The 18,573-nt window shown below is 33.2% G+C and overlaps 1 protein-coding gene across 1 annotated transcript in view; it reads right to left on the reverse strand.

Annotated features, from left to right (window-relative positions):
- The window catches only part of LOC148284730 (uncharacterized), a 91,496-nt gene that overhangs the window by 6,268 nt on the left and 66,655 nt on the right, over positions 1 to 18,573 (reverse strand). The window contains exon 2 of the mRNA XM_088235618.1: positions 14,369 to 17,786. Within this exon, the coding sequence (XP_088091744.1) occupies positions 14,369 to 17,713 (3,345 nt within the window). The 5' untranslated portion in view covers positions 17,714 to 17,786. The remainder of the gene's footprint in view (positions 1 to 14,368; positions 17,787 to 18,573) is intronic.

Consider the following 18,573-nt stretch of genomic DNA (forward strand, 5'->3'; position numbering starts at 1 on the left):
CCTTATAATGAGTACGGTATCATCACCATATGAAATAATATCACCATTCATATTTTGTATATTAAAAATATTATTAACATATATAATAAATAAAACAGGTCCAATTACTGTTCCTTGAGGTATCCCAAAATCTGAACAATTTATTTTATTACTAAAAATGTCATTAAGTTTCACTATCTGTTGACGTTCTCTTAAGTAACTTTAAAACCAAGATAAAACATTTCCGCAAATACCAATTTGAATTAATTTAATAATTAGTTTATCATGAGATATACTGTCAAAAGCTTTTCTTCAGTCATTAAAAATACCTAAACACTTTTTACCATCGTCGAAACTTTTATAAATGATCGAAGTTAATTTAGCTAAAGCATCTTGTGTAGTAGTGTTGTTGCTGCCAGGTATTATATTTGTGTACGTCAGCATTTTTGGTCAATTTTATGCCATCGTCTTGTACAAATATTTCCCAGTGAAATTCTGAGTACAATTTTTAGGTATTTTATTGACAGTATACAGACTGGTGTGTTTTTTCCAACAGTTCAGTCGTAGGGGTCAGGTAGGGTAAGTGGTATGTTAGTTTAATGATTTTATTTAGTTCTCTTTGTATCCTTGTTATGTCTGTCTTGTGACGGTTGCCAGGAAGTTATATAAAACTTATAAGTATATTTTTTTTAATCAAAAATATGATATCTTGTAAAATGATTGTTTTTATTCAATTTTTATTTGAACCTGAAGAAGTTTTGAAATCGCAATATCGAAGAACGAAGTCCTCAACTTTTACCAGACTATTATATATTATACATATATACAGACTATAGCTTTAAGTAATAATAAAAAATAATTGTATTATTTACTGATAAAACGAAGAAAACAAAGCAATTATTTCCTGTTTTAATTGCTCCTCCTAACGGCCAAATGAAATAAAACGGATATGAAACCTCTTAAAATGAATAGTTTAATATAATGTTCTCATTAAATTGTTCGCGGGAGTAAAGTTTAGGGTCCTTCCGAGCCAGATAATATGGCGGAAATGCCAGTCAGTCAATAGCCAATAAGCGGCCGGCGGAGGAAGAAAGATTAAGTGGTCCAGGCGGTAGATGGCTATCTGGTAGTTACTAGTTATTATACTACGTTGTGTTTGTGGGGGGGGGGTGAAAGGTCCTGTCACGCGCACGAACTCGGAACGGAAACCGCAACCTTTTGCCGCGAAAACTACCAAAGGAAATACGACATACGACATCTTGTTTTATTTTAGGGGCAAATATCACATCCTGACTCGGTTGCTGGATTTCGAAACAACACACGCACAAAACAAACTTTGGCCTCAGTGTAAAATTGATATATCTACGATTTATTAATCACTTCATTGTCCGTATATTTTTATTCGATAAAAATTTTTTTTTTTACAACCAGTCTCGTAAAATACGTTTATAATAAAACTCTAATAATGATTGAATGATTATTGTCAGTAAATATAATTAGGACAGTATGTGAAGGTGATATGACGCTTGTTTTTTGTTTTTTTTTTCTGAATTTCAAACAAACAAATCATTACGCCGTTTCGCCGTGGGGGAATGCAGAGATGATAGAACGCCATATCGATCTCGCTGTCTCTACATTTATACATCATCTCATGCACGCGCGTCGATTATTCCGACTTTTGACATGTCCATCTTTAAGTCTTTGTTGGATCTGCATCCGTTAACACTAGCACTGTAAATATTCTTAGCCGTTCTTTCGCTGTCCATTCGCTCTACATGTCCAACCAACGCAGAGCTCCTTTCTTGATGTTGTCGATAGTGTTTATCCCAGCCTTACATAATGTACGGATCTCTACATTTGTGTATCTATTGTACATAGTTTTACCACGCATTCGCCTGAGAGATCGCATTTCGACAGCATTCAGTCTAATTTTATCTCTGTTTTTCCAAGTCCATACATCAGGGTCGGAACCAGGACTCCACTGTAAACTACTATTTTTTCCTTTTGCGACAAACATTTATTTGCCAAGGTTGATTTAAGTGCACCATTCACTTTGTTCCCGGCACTCACCCTACTTTCAATATATTTCTCAGTCATTCCATCCCTAGTAAACATACTTTTTAGATACACAAATTTCTCTACCTTTTTTAGTATAATCCCATTCACAGTGATTTCACATTTAGTCATACTTTCATTTCTTTCAAAAACTATCCCATTCGATTTATCGACATTCATTAGCAAATCGTTTCCCTCGCATACATCGTAGACCTTTGTTACCAAGAATTTCAGTTTCTCTTTGTTGTTAGCAAGAAGCACGGCATCATCAGCATACAAAAGACAAAATCTAAATATTAAAAAAATTAAAAAATTGTTTGACTAACTCAGATGAATATATTCTAATCATCGGGAATTGTTACTGCCACTATGGTTGCATTGTATGTATGGCATGTGATGTTAACGACCTTATCTCCTTTAGTTCTAGATTCACCACATCCTTCTTAAAATTTCTTAGAAGCGTATTTGTATATTTATTTTGTTTGTGTGAGAAAAGGTTTTTGGCTCATATATCGTTGTAATGTTCTGAATATGGGGTTACAAAGATGTTAAACTTGCTTTGTTGTTCAGAATATTTCGTACTTTTTAAAAAAAAAGTTAATAATATTTAAGTCCCGAATGGAGTTGTAGTAACTCCTAGGAATGTAATTCATGTGTATTATACTTTGTATGTATGACTTAAAAATAAAATCAAAAAAATGTTTAAGTACTTGTAAATGTACGCGTTTATGCAAAAAAAAAATTGAGATGAATAAGTCACTCAGATACCAAAATAATATTAAAATCCCTAAATTCACACAAGTCACGGTCAAAATAGCTTTGTCTTCAAAGGTGTCAAAAATTACAAGAATCTCCTCAGTGAACTAAAAACTATTAAAACTAATATATCAATAAATAAATTCAAAATAAATTTTTTGAACAAGTGTAAAAACTGCATTAAATTTTAATTAGTATGAATGCATTGTTATTTTGTTTTTCTTTTTATATCCTATAAGTTTTTTATTGTCATGTACTCGTATATTCAAAATTATATAAATTCTAATAAATAAATAACTATAACAGTGTAAGTCACTCTCCAAGCACAAGAGTGAAGTTTTTTTTTGGAGAGTTATAGTTATAACATTGACTAGATCTATTAAAGTAGATTTTTATAGAAAAAAAAATGTAGCATTTATGAAATACATCGATTAATAAAAATAAAAAAAACTTAGATCATTCATGAATGGCAAAAGGGGCTATTTCATTTACGTCAAACCCGCTTATCAAAAGATATAACTGTTTGTACCGAGTATCGGATATCTCGTTACGTTTTCCAATATCTTTCCAAGTAGCGCCCACGCATTACCCTTAGCGGAGTATGGAGTATATAATAATATACTACGGTAGTGGGAGGCTGCACGAAAAGGTCACAGACGCCCCCGCGTCGGGTAAATCGACACAGCGGTTTAATATCGCAAACGAACAATAATTTCTTAAGAAATTCAATGAAGTTTTGCCGTATTAAGGGGTAGCTGGGAATTTTGATGATCAGGTATTTGAATATTTTTTCCGACACTCTCGCAAATGCTTCCCCGATACTGTGCGAAAAAGACAACTGCCGATTATGCCTAAATAAAATTTAAAAAATAGAATCAAATTTTCTGTGAAGCGTTTTTAAAACATGGTTATCATATTTATATACTGTACGCCAGAAGACAGCAAATAAAACTGGGTACTTTTAAGTGTTTTTGGATTGTCCCAGTTTCTATAATAAACAATTTATTGATAAAAATGAAACAATACGGACACGCCAATGGTTAATATCTACAGTGCGTAAAAAAATCACTGCTCATTATCAGTGCTATGATCCTGGAAGAAAATACGGGAACACGTATGTATGAAGAAAAGTCAGACCGAGTTTCCTCTTAAGGTAGGAAAACTGGCGTTTCATATCAAATCTATCGAAAAAAAAATATGTATGGGTCGCGTTACTATTTGCACATAGGTCGCTGCCTTAATTCAAAAGGACCACAAATCGAATTTCAATTTTTGAGTCAATTAAAATTTTTAACATCAGTTTTTACTATATTTTTTATCGTAAGATGCGTTTTTTAAAACTCTAGTGTCATAAATCTAGGAAGAAAATACTGACTATGTTTGTATGAAAAAGTCAAGTCAAACCGCGTTTTCTACAAACCTACAAATAACATGTATTTTTGCTACGTATTTGACTGGATTAAAAAAAATATGTTTTTTACTATTTTTGACGATGTTTTTTTCCCATGTATTTTGGTATATTTTTCACTACGTTTTTTACCTTTCTTTATGGTTTTTATGTATTGATTACTGTTTATATATATTTTTTGACTGGCTTAGAACGGGGTAAATAATCCTAGTTAGATAGTCAAAGTAACGCTGTATACATGTATAGTTTTATGTATGCTATGTGATAATAAATAATTAAATTAAATGTAAAATAACATAAGCAATAGACACCATAACTAATATAATGTTTTTACTGTTTGTATTTTCTTAACTTTTTATTTTCTTCTCTAATATTTTTTTTTTTAATTGATTATTTTTTACTTTTTTAATTATTGTATTTTTTATTTGTTTTTGGTTAGACTAAGAAATAGCTAGTGGCGGCTAGAAGCGGCTAGTGGGTGATGGACATGGGAAGCAGGGAGTCAGCAAACTTCTTAACAATTGTTGAATTTGCAGATAATCTTTTTATACTATAAACATACCTATATGTTATGTACAATGTACATACTTATATATTAAGTACAAACAAAGATAAAAAATAATATAAATATAAACAACGTAATATAAAAAATCTCCATTTTAGAACAGGCTGAGCCACGTTAGATGGAGACTATCCTAAACAGAGAACACTCCGTTTTCATTTTCTATTCACTAGTTTTATATAGATTCCCTATTATATAGATAAAAATGTATACTTATTTTATGCAATAAATTTATAAAATAAAAAAATAAAATAGATCCGCTCAAGTATTCCGCTTTACCGCACCACTTCGCTTGTTCGATTTATCCTTAGAGCTTAAGTACAATATTGGTCTGTAATTTTGCATAGGTGATTTTTCAAACATATAAATAAATAAATACAGTGGCAATAAGCCCACCATATAACCGTGAATACCTTTGTTTGTTTTGTGTATATCATATTGTATATATTATGGTTAGAAAAGATTTTTTAATTATTATTATTACATCTAATACCTACAGCGTCCTCGGCTGAAAAATAAATTAAAGGGCTATAGGTATAGGTAAATATAGATACAACAAGGGAGGAGTACACTTAGTACAAAACGTGTAGGTGTTTAGTCTGTATAAACAAACAGAGAAGTGAAGTGCCTTCATCAGGCGGTGGGTGGCGTCCTGATTAAATTGTATCTCCCCTTTCATCAGCCTTCACCGACGTTCCTGGAAACGAGGAGAGAGCGGCTATTTTTACCTGAACTATACCAGTAGGTATAGTACAGTGCAGGTGTATAGGAGCAACCCTTCATTCGACAGGTGTGGTGGAAAATCTATTAGGAGCGATGGAGAATGGGATCACTCCTAAATTACCTAAAAAGGATTTTTTAAATTTATATTAATACACTCGAACCTTTTTTGTTCGATAGATCGACGCGGTCCGCGGAAAATCGCACAATAAATCAATGACTTATATGAAAAAAAGTGAGATGCGATTTGGTTGAGTCGATAATTTGTTTCGAAGTGTCTTAGCCATAGGAATCATATGTAAGTAGATACTGGGTAATTTTGGTTTTGTGAGGTTGCTACGCCTGACGGAACATTTTTGGTTTGGCTACACTGTTTATGGCCCGCGCGCCTCTCTTCGCTTTTTCAACGAGTCATGTTACGCACGCTTTTTTTGATTGACAAAAGCATTTCGCTAATTTCGCCGTGATAGTTATTATAACTTCGCCTAAACTCGCACAACGCCGTAAACGTTTCATCATCCATCACCGTTCATCATCATCCGCCGCCTCCAGACGAAAGTGTGCCTGCAGTGTTCCTGATCACCGATTTCCCTGACAGCGTGAGCTGATCGCCGGCAAGGAAGAGGACTCGACACCAGGTTAGTCAGTGTTATTACATGTTGATTTTCTTTGATCCGAGTACATTTCTAATAGATTGTTGGCTGCATCCACTAGCTCATATTGTCAGTTTGGAGAATTAATTTACTATCCGCTATCATAAATTATTTTTTAGAACGCAAAGGTAAATCTATTTACACGATTTATATGTGAAGTAAATGATAGAGAATATCGTTTTGTGATGAAAATAATTAACAAAATCACGTCAACTAAAAACAAAAAAATAGTTAAGAAAACTAATTGATAACGGTATGCAATAAATAACCCTAGTGTGAACTTCAGAAATGGAGAGATGACGCATACAAACTTGCACAAATAATTCAATCAGATAAATAATGTTTGGATAATTTATATAGCGCCATTTTTGTGAAAATCACCTCAAGGGCGCTGTACAGTAAATAAATATCCCAGCACGTCTTGCCGCTACAGAGCAGCTACTAGTCTCCAATTATGATATATAACAATTATGATATATAGGAGCTAGATAACAGCACGTCTTGCAGCTGCAGAGCGTATGGACAATAAGAAATCTAGTCCCTATTTATATATTATTTGCAAAGAAATATAATAACAAAAGTACACTTTAGAAAAATACATCTTAAAATTAATCTATAACATGCATTGGAAAAAATGCCAACAAAGACTTTAGCGTCTGAGCGTGGGCCATTCCTTTTTTAATGATTAAAAGTTAATGGCATATATATATGGTATGACATGAACATGAAAAAAAAGAAAAGAAAAATTAAATGAACATTTACTGATATTACGAAATCATGATTTATGTGCAGAATGCATTTATTTTTAATTAAGAATGAATTTAATTAAGATGAAGAACGGGAAATACAAAAATAATTAAACACAATGCGTCTGAATTTAATAACCTGTAATAAAGTAACTAAAATTATTTTTGTATTATACATATCCCGTATAATGTAAGCTAAAACGAGTTGTTTCAGTTTTTAAAGACAACTATCTAAATAAATACATTACAATTCTTGTGATTTTGTTTATCATTTGATTAAAAGCATTAACCCATATTCAGCTAAAAGTAATGATTACTGCTAACAGTGAAATCCGTCATGGCAAATTATTGATAAATGTCACAGTCAATGTCTGAAATGCGGAAGGTAAAGTAATGAGGGCGAAAAGAGTAATGACAATATTTTTATATCGTATACGCGTCTTTTTGTTTCTATCTATGGCATTACCCCCAACATTAAAATACATTTATTTCTCGTGGATTCAGGTAACTAAATTTAGTGCCAACTTACGAAACTGTCGTTTTTGAGACGGCGAATTTTGCAAATTGAAAATGAAATTATTGATTATTAGTATGTAATATTCCATGTCAAATAATTTACCAACGTACTTTATCGGGAACAAAGGTACACATTTTACTAAAACAATTGAGACTGGTTAGGGTCCCGTAGTTGCGTCGGTCAATGCTTATATTTAGGGCTTGACAAAGGAACAGTCGTGTTCTGAAACCGGTGGGTGTATTAAATTTATTTGAAAGATTATACAAATTATTTTTTATCATTTGTGTATTATTTATTTATTTATCTAAACGCCTTGTTTACATGTTTTACATACTTATATATATATATATATATGTAAAGACAGACATGTATTTTACACAAAAGTTATGTGTATCAAATTGATTGAAAATATAACGATTGTAATTTACAGTTCAGTGATATTACAATGTCTGCGTCTGGGCGGAAGAATAATACATATCTGTGTTAAAAAAGAACCAGAATCCAGCACGAGTGTTTTTGACTCGATGGGTACTCTCAGGTGAAAATCCTGTAAAAGGAAATCGAGTGAAAAAATGTCCGCATCTTAGAGTAGTGATTAGCGCATTCGCCTAACACGCTCGAGGTTCCGGGTTCGATTCCCGAGAAGGTTTGACATGAAATATTTTTGATGGGGTATTTTACTGTACCTAGATTGGTATATAAGGCGTTAGACAGATAACCTAACATTCCTGTAACAGATGCTCGAGATAAGCAGTGCGGATACAATTTTTATGGTGATATTATAAGCATGAATCGTAGTTTTATAGACGTTTTGCAAAATACAGACAAACTTATATTGAAAAAAGTGCATAGCGCTGTGTAAAATTTGAATAGAAAATAAAAAAATAGCAGAGAAAACCAATTTGTCAACTGAAAACAGAATACCATATTTTTTCAAAACGAAAGCGATAGAAATAAGTCGAACATTGGACATATGATTGAAAACCATTGGGAAACATATGAACAACCAGTTCTGGAATAGTTGACTCGGACTGACCCTATATTAACCAAGGTTTTCTTTTCATATCTGTTCTGTCACTGATGTTACTTTTTCACTGTTGCTTTCAACTTTAAACACTTTTTAGCATTTTTTTTCTTTTCTTTTAATTTGATTGTTTAGTTTTAATTATGCTTAAAATATTATTTTGTTTTGTGTTAGCATCTTATATTGTTCACTGCTGCGATTATAATTTTTAAAACACATATTTGTAAAATGTTTTTTGAACCGTTAATAAATAAATATTGAAACTACATTTAAAAAAAATAAATTATTTCACTTTTTGTACATAATGTTATGTGTACATTGGTCGGCTTATTATTACTATTGCCAAATGGCAATTTCTTCCAACCAACCAATAAAATAAAAGTTTTATTTTTATAATTCAAGTTACAGAACATATTCAATAGAAAAAAAAGATTAAAAAGCTTAAGATATATGAATAGAAATAAACGTATTTTAAAAAAAATTTACTTTAAATCAAAACTATTACTCAATAGGAAAAAGGAAAAGAAGAAGGTGCAGTATGTAGATAGCTACTAAAAATTAACCAATTAATGCAATTCATTGAAACTAATTTCAAAAAACTATTTGTTTTAAAGTTCTACGCTATATGTATCTATTTTTTTCTTTTCATGGTCATGTCATACCATATTTATATGCTATAGAATTATTAATAATTAAAAAAGGTATAGCCCACGCTTAGACGCCAAAGTCTTTGTGGGCTTTTTTTCCAATTTATGTTATAGCTTAATTTAAAGTGTATTTTTGTAATTAAAATTCTATGTAAATATATGTATAGAAAAATGATGTCTTTTGTATGCTGACGATGCAATTCTCGGTAACAAAGGTCTACGATGTATGCGAGGGAAACGATTTGCTGATGAATGTCGATAAATCGAATGTGATGGTTTTTGAAAGAAATTAAAGTATGACTAAATGTGAAATCACTGTGAATGGAGTTATACTAAAAAAGGTAGAGAAATTTGTGTATCTGGGAAGTATGTTTACTAGGGATGGAATGACTGAGAAAGATATTGAAAGGAGGGTGAGTGCCGGGAACAGAGGGAACGGTGCACTTAAATCAACCTTGGCAAATAAATGTTTGTCACAAGAGGTGAAATTAACAGTACACAACGGAGTCCTGGTCCCGACCCTGAAGTATGGACTTGGAAAAACAGGGATAAAAGTAGGCTAAATGCTGTCGAAATGCGATATCTCAGGCGAATGTGTGGTAAAACTATGTACTATAGATGCACAAATGTTGAGTTCCGTACATTATGTAAGGCTGAGACAAGCATTATCGACAAAATCAAGAAAGGAGCTCTGCGCTGGTTTGGATATGTAGAACGAATGGACAGTGAAAGAACGGCTAAGAATATTTACATTGCGAAAGTTGATAGATGCAGAAATAGAGGAAGACCGAGAAAGACATGGCATGACCAAATCCAACAAATACTTGAAGATGGACATGTCAAAAGTCGGAATAATCGGCGCGCGTGCATGAGAAGATGTATGAATGTAGAGGAAGCGAGATCTGTATGAAAATATAGAGTGTTGTGGCGTTCTATCCTCTCTGCCTACCCGTACGGGGAAACGACGTGATGGTTTGTTGTTGTTGTTGAAAAAAAAATAAGTATGGAAATTGACTGAGCTTGACTTTTTTTTTCCAAACCACTTCTTGTTAGGGATGCTAGGCTACCAATCGTTGTGCAAGAGGAGGGACATTTATTTGAGAGTTCACCGCTCTCAGATGATCTACGTCCCTAATAATTATCTTCGAAACAGATGGCATAGCTTGCCAATGTTTATGCCAGTGGGTAGAGCAATTTCTTTGCGATATCGTATATCAAGACAGCGAGATTTCCGTCAATAGGGCACTATCAAAAAATTAATGTATATTTTATTGTTTGGCGGTGATTTGAATTAACGATTTGGATTTACTGTTATGTTTTATTACATATTTTAAAAAATATAAATGAAATACAAAAAAAATATATATCCAGGGAGTATTCTTCCCGACGGATCCCTATTTCGTGAATGCGAAATTACATACGTTACTCTCGTTTTTGGGAGATTTTTACGTTTTATTTGTCAGAAAGAAAGTTGAAATGAAAAAAAGAACTGAGCGCGCGCCGTGCCCACACAAGCCCAAATTTAGATCCCCACGCGCATTGCTGTGACATCATTTCGCAACTCCTTCTCCGCTCGCGACCATTCCGGTAGTCGACGAAACGGGCTATCCAGTCATATTATTAGTTATTATTATTATTAGTATTAGATATTCTGTAATATTTGTGTTTGTATACCAAAAAATTCACCAAAAACAGTAAAAAAGGAATGGCCCACGCTCAGACGTTTAAGTCTTTGTGGGCATTTTTTCCAAATTTAAGGCTATGTTTATTTTTAGAATATGTATTTTTTCTCTTTTTCTCTTCTAATGTTTAATAAATATAATGTATAAAATATGTAATTTAATACATGCATAATATGTAACAGTATGGAAAAATAAACAAAAAAAATAAAATAATAATAATCCTTATAGTTTTTAGCACACGAGGAGGTCCTCGAAAGTACACAAATATTGGTCGAGGCAAAGATGTTCATTCGCATTCACATCAAAAGGGTAACTGATCTTCGGATGTACGTTTTATTCATTCTTTCAAATTTTACCATTAGAAAAGGTTGCGCATTACATACTGTATAATTAACGAATTCTTTATGTAAAGTCTACTGCGTGTAAAAATAACGACACGACTGTAACATACACACTGAAGAGAACCATTTAAATCCCATTTGTCAGAAAATTGTCGGTAGTCCGTACCTTCAGTCTGACCTTGTTGACATTAACAAAGTTACGGCGCAATATCGTTACTAGGCACAAGGTATTATTATATTCAATTACTGACGTGTTATGACATACACGGGCTGAAATGAGAAAACAGCGGTGAAATATGATGCGTCGTAAAAAAATAATAAAAAACAATCAAAATATTTGCAAGAAGATTAAACTGCCTTTGGTTTACATCGATCTTAGGTAGTACCATAGAGAAATCCAGCTCAATGGGTCAGTAAGATTAGGTAATACGGGCATATTACGTTCATTAGTATTGGCTGTGATCATAATTCCAGATTAATTCTGTGTCGGCCCGTACCCACTAAATTATTAGGAACGTTCAGATTCTGCGCTCCTGGCATCTTGCGCTAGATATTGTCATAGAATCTTGCCAAGTTCGGGATTCCGATCCTTGGATTACTTCTCCGTTTAGTGAATGCGCAGAATTTACAACTTAATCCAGAATAAGGTCTCTGGGGGCGATTACAAACCCTATCTTTATCGGTATGTATCGAGACGGTACACTTAACTTATCTAATATCTCTATCTACCTGGGCGTTACAAAGCCGGCTCTACCGAAATATCGATACGTGCTTTTTGGAAGATATAGCTAACGATAAAAAAAATGGTAATACATACTATTTTTTACGGCAACATTTCTTCCGAAGTGTCAGATAACATAAGAATATGTCATCTCAAACTTCAAATGATCGGACGCATACGCTGTAACTACCTCAAATTTTCAAATATAAACCGCTAGATAGAGCTGTCACTACTGTCTTGACTATCAAACTTTACTCCGCACTTAATGTAAAATTAAAATGTGCCCTTTTTTGTATTTTAAATACATAAAAAGTAGCCATCGCAAAACGGTTAAAATTAATTTGTAACATATTTATCTTATTATGCATCTATTAAACTATTATATTAAAACAATAAAAAGTTATTTTGACTGTCTAACTAGGGTTAGTAACTCTGTTCCAACACAGAAAAAAATAAATTATATTAGCTAAAAACACGATAATATGTCATATTAAAAGCTTTTAAACAACTTTCAAATTAATCAGAACATATTGTGTTGGTCATTTATCAGCTATCATCAACCTCTTAAATTCAACGTGATCAATTTCACTAAGTAAAACAGCCATAACCTCTTCAGCTAGAGGCTCTTACATTTCCACGGTTCTGGCATTATAATATTACATATTTTTTGCCCTATTTAAGAGAATTAACTGTTTCTGTGCCAAATAAGTTCGAACTTGATTTAACTGTATTTTTTTTTCCATTTTTATATATTTGGTTTTGTTGAGTTTTTTTTTCTTATCCCTTTACACTAATTTATTTTTTTCAAAGCATCAAAAACAAAACAAATATATGTTCATTATTTTATATGTGTACAATATTACGTCTATTTTTTCATATGAATCTTATTCATATTGTAATAACATGTGTACTTTATTGAAAAATGACTATAAAATTTAAAAAAAAACATTTATCGAGAAATAAGATCGCTATTGAAACGGCTCCGAATCACATAATGATGAGAAACTGTCAGGTGTGTCTGTTAGTTATGAGTGACCACCATTGCCTTCAGTAAAAATATTCCTGTCTGATATCAATCACTGGATATAAAAAAAATTACATAATTATAAAGTAACAATATTATTTTAACCCTATGAATATTCCTAAACTATCTACTATAATTTACCACACCAATTGAAAAATTGCAATATGGAGTAAATATAAAAATAGGGAAATATCAAATACTACGAATACCGATAAAAATACATGGGATGGATTTAGAATTATTAATTTAATTGTATTTTTAAAATCAATACGGATATTGTGGATAAATGTTTTCATACGAAACTTTAAAAAATAAATCATAAAAAATGTGTCACTAGAAAAACGCGACATGTTTGGCATTGATAATTGTGACGTCAAGATTCATGAAAAATAAACCGGTATATTCTCCCTGGATTATGGCACAAGAGCAATGTTTTTTTTACACACTATAAATGTACCATGAGCGTGTTTTTTTGATAAATTGTTTCTTATAGGAGCTAGAAGCATACAAGTAGTCTTAGTCTTGTGGTCCCTTGGCTGTTGTTGCGGACTCACGGATCAGAGGTCCGAGAATCAAACCCCACTCTACTCCAAATTGATTTTTATTTTCCAATAGTGAGTTATTTACAATTCGTTGAAAATGGCCATCAAAATTGAAATATTTGGGTAAATTATACGAACGAAAATATTTAATTAAAAAAAATTAAAAAGCGCCCTGTTTTATCTGCCGTCTGAGGGCGTACGGTATACAAGTATGTCAATCATTTTTGAAAAACGCTCAAGGTACCGACAAAGAAAATTTCATTCTGACACTTTCTTAAAACAAAACAACAAAATCGGTTCAGTATTGGTGTGCAAAAAACGGGACAACGAAACGTCAATTTTAAAGATTTCAGCTTATTTTATTTTATTTAACACGCCCCTTGATTTATTTAAAAATAAATTACGACTCTTTTTGTCTGGCTGCGACACACTCCCACTTGCTTTTTAATCGTGCACACGTTTACACACACCCGAAAATTCACTCTCATAAAAATGAACACAAACACACCCTCTTATATATACGCACGCACACATTTAACATGTATGATTATTATTTAGAAACTTCACTGGTCTGTCTTTCAACCTTATCGTCAATATGTAATTTAATCATTGTTGACTGTATGTGTCTACAAAACAAATAAATACTTAAATAAGTGTGTAAGATAAAACCTAAAATAAAATAACCAGCGCCCTTGAAGTGATCTCTCACGAAAACTACGCAATACAAATAGTCAACGTTTATTATTATTATTAAATGTAAATAGTTTAGTTTATTTTAAACCGTAATAGGACAGAAGGCCCAATCAAAATTTTAAATTACAGTACAAAACACCTGGACTCGCGAAAATTAGCGCTTTTACCATGTAAAGGGCATCTTCAGACCAGAAAAAATTACATACTTCAGAGTGTAAAGTGATCACTTTAATTGGCCAACGCCAAACAGTTGTTGAATCATTCATTTACATTGAAAAAAGTATAATAAAATGATTACCTTTTCATTAGCAGCGGTCGCCGTAGTCTGCGTGTGGCTGGTAGCGGAGATTCTGTACTGCATCTCGGAGACAGTGCAGAACCCAGTATGTGTGGAGTATACTCCCGTGATGGTAACATCAGCTTCCTGATTAACTATCACGGCCACTTTAGATTTACTGGCAGTACTTTCAGCGCCGCTTAAAGGAAAATCCTTCCTCGATGTGGAACTTTCACCCTTCTCGCTCGCGTAGCTTTTGGATTTTTTGGCTTGTTTCTCCTCCTGTTCGCTACTGGTATAGTCCGAGGAGGTCTCGTCCTTGGACTTGGGAGACCTCTTCTCGTAGCTGGCAGCGAGCATGGCTGTCGCATTAAGACTGGCCATTCTTTTCTTGACCACCATATCTCTTAAGTCCATAACGACCTCAGTGCGGTTACGTCGCTTCTTCGGAACCGGATTGGCTTTGGGCTTCTTTATTATGATAGAGTCACTCGAAGAATCTGAAGTATTTTCTGATTTAACGACTATTTTCGGTTTCATTATTACTTTCTTCTTCTCGGGCGCTTGCTTTTTATGTTCAGCTTCGCTTTCCTCGCTCGACGATACTTTCATTTCCCAATATTTCCCGGCGCCAGTGGGCTGGTAACGCAAAGTCCTGGTTGGAGCGTTACATTCATCTTCGGAGCTTGTAATTTCTGATTTTACCTTTTTTTCATATTCAGATTCAGAAGACGTGGACTCTCGCTTTTCGGTCTTAATATACTTTTTCTTGACTGTGTCTTTCCACTTTGGTAGGACTCTATCGACAGTTCTCATAAGTCCGAGTTCGAGATGTGTTCTGCTCTCGTTCTCATACAAACACTGCACTTTCGCGACAGCATTTAAAGAGGCTTCTCGGTGTTTCTTTGGCCCTGTCCAAAAACCTAGCAATTTCATTCGATGTTTGTTATCATTGGTTGGTATAGTTATGAATTTTTTAACGGGTTTAGCTAAAGATTTACCAATATTCTTATTTTTTCCTTTGGGGGAAATACTTTTTGTTTTGATTTCCCTTTTAACTCTAGGAAAGGCAAATCTTTCATCGTCCTCGGAATTGTCATCAGTCGATTCATATGAATAAACACATTTATCAGGGTTTTTTTTCTTGGAGTCAATATTTTCTTGATTTGGTAAAACCAAACATTTCTTTACTGGAGCGTTTATCGCTGGATCTTTCATTGCGAGAATTTCCCTTTTGACATCGATATCTGAGGTTTCTTTTACATTTTTTAGGAGCGTTTCCATATTATTTTTGTCAACAGTACACAATTTTTCCACAATCTCCGGTTTGGAAATTAATTTATTGTTTAAACTTGTATCTGTTTTTTCTGATTCTTCAGATAATTTCGGTTTGTTTGAATTATCTTTGTTTTGATTTTGGTTACTACAAGCATTAGAAGATTTAATATAGGTTTTTTTCAAAGCATTTTCTGTAGTTTTACCTGTCTTAAATACATTTAATTTCTTTGGCAGACTTTTATCATCGTTTGGCTTAGTTACTATTGCACCTTTGTCCACATCTTGAACATTTTCAGAAGTTCCAACAGATTCAGGGAAGCTGTATGTTATTTCGTCGCCACTACAAGAACTATCTTTACTAGATTCAGCCTTCTTTTTAAAAGCTGTTGACACCTTAAGTATATTTTTCGCTAATTTTACTCCTTTAACCATGGCGACTTTTTTTACCTTCTTACCAATTGGTTTTTCTTTTAATGAACTTATATTTTGTTTCTTGGTCAACTGAGCGGATTTCAAATACAGAGATTTCTTTGTTTTAAGTTTGGGGATAATTTTGGACGATTGTTTATCAGCTTCAACGATGGTTGATTTTCCCAAATTGATTTCAGATGATTTTCCACATTCCAATTTCTTAGATGGTTTGTTAGAAGGTTTTGGAGACTCCAGAATTTTCTTAACTTCCTCTACTGATTTCGAAGACAGAGCGACACTTTTTTTCTTCTCAGTGTCATTTTTTAGTTTTTCAGAAGTTTCAGAATCCGTTGTTCGGGTAAAACTTTCATCTAACTTGGAGACATCAATATTAGAAACTTTTTTATCAGTTTGGTGTCTTGTACTTTCAATAACTGTGCCTTTCACTCTAGCAATCGGCTTCACTTTTCCTACTAGCTTTTTCCGACCCAATGGGGACACAAGCTGACTATCTAAGAAAGGCATTTTCATAAGTATATCAGACTGTTTTTCGTTTACACTACATTTTTGAGAAGGTAACCAACTAGAAGTATTGACAGATTGAATAGGATCAGAGTAAAATGAACGATCATCTGTCTTTTGAGTTGTGTTAATAATATTATCGCCATCTTTAACTTTTACGTTTTTACTTATTTCTTGAGATTTCACAACTTTTTTCAGAACAACGGGTTTTTTAGCTATGTTATGGACAGCAACTTGTTCTACAGGTACTTTTGAGGATCGTGAAATGTTATGTTTTAAATTTTCTTCATCATTGCCCAATTTGTTGGATTCACTGGTTTGTATCAAGGGAGCGGATGAACTGCGTAAAGGGCAGTTTCTTTTCCTTTTCTCAGGGGATCGCGCTCGGTCTTTTACACCTTTGGGCTGATTGCAAGTATCTATTCGTTCAGTTGTCTTTTTTGGTGATTCACATTGGACACTGGAATCCTTAGCCTTCTGTGAAAGGTTGTCAACGTCTTTAGAAGGGAGTACTAAGGAGGACTTCGGTTTTACAATGATTTTTTTTGTTCTTATTTTATTTGCTGTTGATTCACCCCCATCTATTTTGGCAGGTTTATTAGTTTTGACTGGTTTTGGAGGAGTTTTATTTTTGATAATTCTTCGATCTTGTTTTTCTTCGGAATTCAATTTATCAACTTGATCTTTTTTAGGCACAAACGCCTGTGGTTTATTCTTTTTGATCTCAGCTTCTTTTTTTCTATCAAGAGACGATTTTCGAGCATCTGATGATTCTCTTTTCTTTTCTGACGAAGGATTTTTAGTTTCAATACGTTTCGTTTCATTTTTCTTTTCCGAGGGAGGCGATTTAACTTCCGAATTTTTCAGTTCTTTTTTCCGTTCTGGGGAGGAGGCTTTAACTGTGTCAGTTGGCTTCTGGGACACTTTGGCTGTAGTCGCCTTGGGAATTATTTTGGCAGTAGCGTTTCCACTTTTAATTTTTTTGGTGGCATATTTTTCTGCTGTTACTTTAGTTGGAGTGTTTTTAACAAGTTTTTTGATAATTTTTCGCTTTTTTGACTGATTAACAATAACTTTGGTTTTGATCAGCCCCCTTCGCAAGGGCGCTCCAGAGATCGCCTTTCGCCCTCGTCTCGTCAAGACTTGGGGGCGCATGGTGGACCTGGTCTTTTTTTGGCTACTCCCCTCCACGCAGATTCCCCACTGCGAGCGGGAAATAAGTTTGTCTCTGGAAAAGAAAGAAAAAAATAATTAATTGTTGAAGTAGCCAAACTAATAAATTTTTTGTACAATACGTAACTAATACAAATGAAATATTAACAATATGCTGGGAATCCTATGAACACACGAGAAACATATTTTTTAAACTTATGTATCGAAAATCTAGTGAAATCATTGCGCAAGAAGATAAAGATAATTATTTTTGTTACGATTCTTACAAATATTTAGTTGTTTTGTGTATTTTTAAATAAAAATAAGGTACAATAAATAGTAGACACTTAAATTTTTATAAATCCGATTTTTTTTATAGCAAGGAAACCTATCGACAAATGTTTTACCACGACCAGTTTTTAATTCTTCATCCTAACTGTGTTTGTATAAATTTTAATTTTGAAATAAAGATACCAGTCTCGAAGATGTCGCGAAACCGATTGAACTGATCGCTGATTATTCCGAATTTGGAGATTTAAATATTGCTCGTTGTTTTTCTATAATAAATTACAATGAGCTCCCACCGAAAATTTTCACGAACAAAATTGAATGTATTAATATGAACTACCTATAAGCATTATACTTATATTAAAGATTTATTCTAGCCTGTCCGTAGAAATACCTACATCCTTTCTTCAATATATAAGGAAGGAAATATCGCTTTTTTACAATTTAAGGGAAATAGAAAAAAAACTTCCGAGTGAAAAAAAAGTTTTTTGTAATATATTTAAATATATTACAAATAAAATAATTTTGAATTCCCGCGAAATTGGTTCATTGCATTAGCCACGTCCCTAATACGG

Source organism: Micrasema longulum, unplaced genomic scaffold, assembly GCF_059751315.1.
Source record: "Micrasema longulum isolate JH-2025_06_02 unplaced genomic scaffold, ASM5975131v1 h1tg000094l, whole genome shotgun sequence".
Lineage (NCBI taxonomy): Eukaryota > Metazoa > Arthropoda > Insecta > Trichoptera > Brachycentridae > Micrasema > Micrasema longulum.